At 36.0% G+C, this 7,693-nt stretch overlaps 1 protein-coding gene across 1 annotated transcript in view; it reads right to left on the minus strand.

The window, feature by feature from the left end:
* Positions 1-1,340: 1,340 nt before the first annotated feature.
* LOC110453885 (ubiquitin carboxyl-terminal hydrolase 36-like) overlaps positions 1,341-7,693 on the minus strand; it is a 29,114-nt gene continuing 22,761 nt past the window's right edge. Inside the window, exons 17-18 of the mRNA XM_021503090.1 lie at positions 6,219-6,314; positions 1,341-5,692 (exon numbers count right to left, since the gene is read on the minus strand). Coding sequence (XP_021358765.1) covers positions 5,501-5,692; positions 6,219-6,314 — 288 coding nt within the window. The 3' untranslated portion in view covers positions 1,341-5,500. The remainder of the gene's footprint in view (positions 5,693-6,218; positions 6,315-7,693) is intronic.

Here is a 7,693-nt window from a genome sequence, read left to right on the forward strand (position 1 = left end):
AAATATCATCAACCCAGGCCTTTCTCTGTTCTAATATCAGCAACATAGGCCTTTCTCTTATTCAGAAGTATGCAAATAAGAACAAGAGGCCCATGGGCCTATACAGTCATCTGACTACAAAGACTGAGCAGAATGATAACTTTTCAACTTTCAAGGAAATATTCTAAGAATTTGTTTTCCATGATGGTAGTTTTGGTCAGCAGTGGTTACCTATTTGTCAGTAAAGCTATCAGAAAGCATTTAAACTTAAATCTGAATAGATTTATCTTTTTAAGGCCCCGTCCTGCTGTCAACGGTGGTTAAACCTGCCTCAGTGATATCAGAAATGATTGTTTCTAAATGATGTTTCATACTGAAATTGTTACAAAATGGCCATCATGGCTGCCATGTTGAAGTTTTGACAGGGCTGAAAAATAACAACACTTTGTCGGCTACCTTTCCTTAACATCCCCACCAATTTTTAGCTCAATGGCACCAGTGGAGCTGCAGAAGAAGTTTTAAAATGTGTTTTTTATGATGGTGGCCATCTTGGATTTTGGACCGACCCGAAAAATAACAACACTTGGTCAGGACCATCTCAGGTTCATTTCAGCTCAATCCCACTGGTAGAACTTCAGAAGTTTAAAATGTTGAAAGTTAACAGACACGCACAGCAGACGACGACGGATGAAGCACGATGACTATAGGTCATCCCGACCCATTGCGTCAGATGACCTAAAAATACAGTACGTATGGCTTAACATTGTCAAGGAAATATTTGGTGAATTGTCATGCCCAGTAACATTAGTTGACAAATATCTTGTTTGAATAACACCAGAATTGCTATGTTATGAACTATCAGAAACACAATCAGATAAGATTACTATGAAGAAGACAAATTTAAGGAATACACTGGAGTCTTTTAATCAATGTTGTTTTGTAATTTGTCTTTGAATAGAGGATATGTATTATTTCTCAATGACCTCGAGAAACAGCAAGGCTCACATTATTCCCAATCCCATTTTTTTTCTGGAACATCACATGACAAACTGTATCGTGAACTTGATTGGTAAACACTTGCAGCAAGATGGTATGTACCATCAGAAATGAATTATGTATAAAATAATGCATGGCCCCAACGCCACAGTATAGACAAGAACTCATAAAGCCATAGGTACAACCCAACTTACAATCCTCATTCTGTATGACAAAAGGGGCATTTTTATCAACCTCTTTATGGAACAAATAATTTCAGAAACACTAAATGATTTTATCAGCGGTAAGGCTGGTTGATGCATGTTGTTGATTTTGACAAAACAAGTTGCAAATCAGTATGACCAAAGAAAAGACAACTCTGTATAATCATGACGGAAGAATCCTCTCCCATTGCATTTATTGACATCTTATGTGTATCTATACCGCTACAGTATGTGATTTTATACCATTGAAGTAAAATGTATATCTGATCATTACTTTATGTTTCAATTTGTACTTAAGGTTAAAACAACGAAACTACCCAGAGGTGTTTGTTTCATTTACCAGATTAACATTGCCTGTGCGTACGTGTAATGATCCGCCACACAAAGATATTTTTCTGTATGTAATTACTGAATTAATCAAATTCAGACAAATAAAAAATACCTATACTTTGTATAATAAATATTTCATCCAGAAAGATTTTATTTCAAACATTGTCCATGAAAATGAACTTTCAATGACAGACTATATTTTAACATTAGTCTTGCACAAGCCCCTAGTGTCTTATGAGAGACTTGTAAACACAGGCTCCAGGTATTAGCATTATTTTAAGACTGAATTATCCCATGTAATCAAACAAGAAACAACCCTAAAACAATGAGTATCTATTCCGTTAAAGTATAATGTGTATTATCCAATATAGACATAGGGATTTGAATGGATAACATAAACTCAGTAATTTCAAAACATGAATGATACACGTAGCATGTAAACAATCTAGAATTACATGTTCTTTCTCATTCATTTTCAAAGAGCAAACATCTATATCAAATATCAACATCATTACATGGATATGATGGCAGACAGGTTTTGCCGGTTACACACGTATTACTTGTAATATCTATATAGAACACTGTTACCATGACACGTTACACCTGCTATTGCTATAGTCCATACACAATCAAGTGGCTAGCACAACTAGACCATATATTTTCTGAAATATAAATCAATCTTTCATTGGCCAATTTTGATGTTTCAAAGAACAAACAAATCATAAAATTTTATCTGAAATATGATTAAAAATTATCGTTTTTTTCTATCCTTTATGTTCCTGAGTATTCAATCGGGCTTAATAAAGGGGATAGAAGATGATTGGCACCCTACAACTAGCCTCGAGTGATAGAAGATGATTGGCATCCTACAACTAGCCTTGAGTGATAGAAGATGATTGGCACCCTACAACTAGCCTCGAGTGATAGATGATTGGCACCCTGAAACTAACCTTGAATGATAGAAGATGATTGGCACCCTACAACTAGCCTTGAGTGATAGAAGATGATTGGCACTCTACAACTAGCCTCGAGTGATAGAAGATGATTGGCACCCTGAAACTAACCTTGAATGATAGAAGATGAAGGATGTTATGAGGACCAAGAGGATGAGTTATGGTTTCTATAAATAGAAGCACTTAGGAGGGGGAATTGTGTTACAACATGTCACACGCTCTCTAATGTGTCCAATACAAAACAAAACATTGTTTATTTGACTCTAAAGTCAGATGTTTAGGAATGCTATTAATTTCATCAGAACTACCATTCCATTGATCAGATTAAATACCCGACTCTTCTCATTGCAGGTTTACAATGTTCCGCAAGAGAAACAAATTATCCAGTTCATCAAAAGGATATGACATAATTTGAATATTTTACATGGATATTCTGTTTTATAAAATCAATTCATTGAGAATACTTATTAATTTTGTAGTATATGAATACAACATCTAGCCAATATTTGTTCTACTCTATTTGTCTTGTGTAATGCTGGACAGACATTTCACTCTTTTGACAAAGATTTTCTGAAGTTGGATCTCAGACCAGTTATGGATGACATTTTGGTGTAAACAAAACGAAAACAAATGTACTGATGGTAAAATCAAACAGAACATATTTTATATAAAATACCTTCAAAACCTTATTCACGATGTTTCCTTTCCTACAAAAAAATGTTCGACAAGTTTAAAACTCATGTGATGAATACCTATGTTGGTAGAATTTCAGTGTCCTTATCACTTGGTACTTTTTCACTCAAAAAGGAAAACCCTTTAACAAATGACAAGGACTGTTTTATAAAAGTGTCCAGCTGTATTATAGAGTATCAATACATCCAGAGTAATTTGATAAATCAAGGTTAAACAACAGTAATCCCTGTAAAATTACTGCAATGTTAAAAATATACATAGCATATATCATGATCTCATTGGCTCATTTAAAACAATTGTTATTCCATAAACATGAAAATACATGATTTTAAATACTACAAGTCTTTCTGATTTGAAATGAACACAAGAACAGCAAAATTACTGCACATATTTTTGTTGCTGCACTGTTTTCAATGGATAACAAATATGTATCATCAGCAATAGTTTAGATTTAGCTTTTTTATGGCTTAAGATGACAAATCACATACATAATATATACCATCCTAGTGCTTATATAAGGAAGTTAAAACAATGCTTTAACAAAGGTAACGCTAGATTGGACTGAACCATGATAAACCAGAGTAACAGTAGTGTCCAGAGTCGGGTAACAGTAGTATTTGTCTAGAGTCGGGTAACAGTAGTATTTGTCTAGAGGCGGGTAACAGTAGTATTTGTCTAGAGTCGGGTAACAGTAGTATTTGTCCAGAGTCGGGTAACAGTAGTATTTGTCTAGAGGCGGGTAACAGTAGTATTTGTCTAGAGGCGGGTAACAGTAGTATTTGGACACCTACAACAGAGTGTTTAAGTAGCACAAATTGACACAAGTTTTAACACAAAACTATAATGAAGCGTTGCCTTACATAGCTCAGCAGACATCAAAATGGATCCTTTCTTACTCACACCAGTACTTGTTTATCAACAAACTCTAAAATATATTTCAAACTTTTCAGTTCAGTATAAATAATTAACTGTAAGCAATAACATTTACACATTTTTTAAAACTTACTTGACTGAGTAAATCACACATGCTTATCATATATTCTTCAAATACAAATATTTATAATCATCACATCCTTTGTATTAAAAGCCAGTACACAAACTGCTCTGCAGTCGTCCATCCCACGGCCAAACACCGGACAATCAGTAACTATTTGCACTTTTCCCAATCAATCTACAAATGCCCTCTACAGGTACTACTTCCCTTAAGGAGATAACTGTACACATTCTGTCCTATTCACCAAGCATTCATGTCCAACATTTTTCAATTCAGTGAACAAAAAACAAAGCATCTGAACAACAAAAATCGCAAGATTCTGTGACAAAATCTGATTTGAAAATTTTCCAAGAATTGAGACCAATCCTAGGCAAACTTGTCTTAGAGACCAATCCAGTCTGGTAGGACTTTGTCTGAGACCAATCCAGTCTGGTAGGACTTTGTCTGAAACCAATCCAATCTGGTAGGACTTTGCTCGAGACCAATCAAGTCTGGAAGGACTTTGTCTGTGACCAATCCAGTCTGGTAGGACTTTTCTCACAACCAATCCATTCTGGAAGGTATTTGTCTGTGACCAATCCAGTCTGGTAGGATTTTGTCTGTGACCATTTCAGTCTGGAAGGACTTTGTCTGTGACCAATCCAGTCTGGTAGGACTTTGTCCGAGACCAATCCAGTCTGGTAGGACTTTGTCTGAGATCAATCCAGTCTGTCAGGATTTTGTCTGTGACCAATCCAGTCTGGTAGGACTTTGTCTGAGACCAATCCAGTCTGTTAGGATTTTGTCTGTGACCAATCCAGTCTGGTAGGATATTGTCTGAAACTAATCCAGTCTGGTAGGACTTTGTCTGTGACCAATCCAGTCTGGTAGGACTTTGTCTGAGACCAATCCAGTCTGTTAGGACTTTGTCTGAAACCAATCCAGTCTGGTAGGACTTTGTCTGAAACTAATCCAGTCTGGTAGGACTTTGTCTGTGACCAATCCAGTCTGGTAGGACTTTGTCTGAAACCAATCCAGTCTGGTAGGATTTTGTCTGTGACCAATCCAGTCTGGTAGGACTTTGTTCAAGACCAATCCAGTCTGACAGGACTTTGTCCGAGACCAATCCAGTCTGGTAGGACTTTACTCAAGACCAATCCAGTCTGGTAGGACTTTGTCTGTGACCAATCCAGTCTGACAGGACTTTGTCCGAAACCAATCCAGTCTTGTAGGACCTTGCTCGAGACCAATTCAAGGCAAAATCTGGTACAATTTTGGCCAAGAACAAACTGAAGCAAAGGCTGGTGCAGCTCTGCAGAAGACCAATCCATAGTTAATTCAAGATCAATACAAGGCTAAGTGTAATCTTGCTATCAGTGCTTGTGATACTTGGCTGATGATGAGTGACCAGTGTGCTGGAAGTAGCTGCGGTTGTTGTCTCTGTGTCGATGTTCGCTATGATAGCTATGGAAGTGAGGACCGTTGGAAGATTTGTGGTGAGACCCGTTGGTGCCGTTGTTGTAACCATTGTTATAGTGGGAGCTCCCCTCATGTGATCCCTTCCACTGAACAAAACAATCACTGCATATTAACTTAACAAGACAATAAAACACTCAATGTAAGTATTAATGTATCACTTCTACAACTACATCCATTGAGCTCGAGACCACTGAATTCTTTCACCCTAGTAATTTCAATGTTATTACTTTATATGAACAAAAAAACACTGCAAACATTATTCACGTCTTATGACTTTTACCTGACAACGTAAATTTATTTGACCTGTAACTGTAAACTTTGGGCATGAAAGTACTAGCTATTTCTTCTATGTCTTACTTATAGCTGCCTTGATTCTGAGGACATTACTGAAATAAAGGTTGTCTAGATATGCTGTCAGAACGACATTTTATCAGGAAGCTTATTGTGTAGTAGAATGTCCTATCTATTACCATTAACACTAGTAAAATACAATTCTGTTAAATTGATTCTACTCACTCTGTTCCTATACATATGGGACAATTCTGTTAAGTTGATTCTACTCACTCTGTTCCTATACATATGGGAAAATTCTGTTAAGTTGATTCTACTCACTCTGTTCCTATCCTGGTTGCGATCATCTTGCATCTTTTGGAAGTTGTTATTGGGCAAGAAATTAAAGTCAGCATAATTCTTTTTTACTTTCTTCACCTAAAAATAAAAAAGAACGAAAATCAGAATTTATAAGACAGCAATATCTGAAGTGAAGTGGTTTAGTTTTATGGATTTTGTATTGTTTAACGGCCCATCGACAATGCGAGTCATTTAGGGCCAAACAACACTGTGAAAAGAGAGACATTGACGAAAATAAACACATCAAACCAAAACTTAAAAGCTTAAAATATGTAAAGGATTAGAGAAATACATCAATATCGAACAAATTTGCAGCACAATATATCATATTTTATTGTAAAGATCAATACAGTGTAAATAGTCATATGTTAATTGCACAGAAACTGTATCAAATAATCTTTTCATACACGGTACATCATAAAATCTGTCACGTATTTGTTTGAAATCAGCGCATTGAATCATAAAATGTTTGACAGTAAATGGTTAACCACATGCATGACAATAATGCTGGTCTTCCTTACGCAAAATGTAGCCATGCGTTATGTAGGTATGGCCTTTGCACAAGTCGTGAGTGGACAGGTTCGTCTCGACGTCTGCTCTACTTGTTGCACATGAACCCACATTAGGTTGAATTGCAAATAACTTGCTGTTTAATTCTTCAGACCATTTATTTTGCCAATTCGTTTTGATTTGTTATAGAAGGTTTAAAATCAGAAAAAGGCAGTTTAACATCTTTTGGTTGTAGGTTAAGGACTGCTTTAGCAACTTTATCTAGCTTCTCATTTCTGTTTATTCCGACATGACCTGGTATCCAAATCAAGATCGGGTGGCTAACAATAAAATTCTGTTAATACGAAAGATGATGTTTCGTATGAGAATGTTGTTCAAATTCCGATTTTTAATACTTTGTAATAGTGAAATTGGAAGAAGAAAAAGGTGACAAGATATGACCTAAAATGTCATCCATATTATGGTACAAAACAGGTCACAGTATCTGAAAGTCTAGACTGTGCAGTATATTTATAGCAGCAACTCCTGATAAAAGATTGTCCGAGTTGAATAACTGTCACGTCGGTGCAATGTCAAACCAGGCTGCTTTATAACAACATAGCAATTATTGCAAAAGAACAAGAGGCCCATGGGCCTTAACGGTCACCTGATATATTTATACAGAGAGTTGATTTTGTTTTTAAAATGAACAGAAATATTATTCAAAGTGACAAAAAACAATAAAACCACCCTACTCAATATCTAGCATACAGATTTCAGACTAAAAAGGATTTGAAACTAGCACCTCTGATTCTTAACAAGGAAAATGAAGAAATTTTAGCACACTGACTCCTTTGAGCCCCACCCTACAGCCCTTGGGGGTAGGGCTGGCTCAAAATTTTCAAAGTATCAAACTGTCAATTCAAGGTTATAATTCCAATCAAGTTATTAACATGTAATATTCAAAG

Source organism: Mizuhopecten yessoensis, unplaced genomic scaffold, assembly GCF_002113885.1.
Source record: "Mizuhopecten yessoensis strain PY_sf001 unplaced genomic scaffold, ASM211388v2 scaffold7539, whole genome shotgun sequence".
In the NCBI taxonomy this organism is placed as follows: domain Eukaryota; kingdom Metazoa; phylum Mollusca; class Bivalvia; order Pectinida; family Pectinidae; genus Mizuhopecten; species Mizuhopecten yessoensis.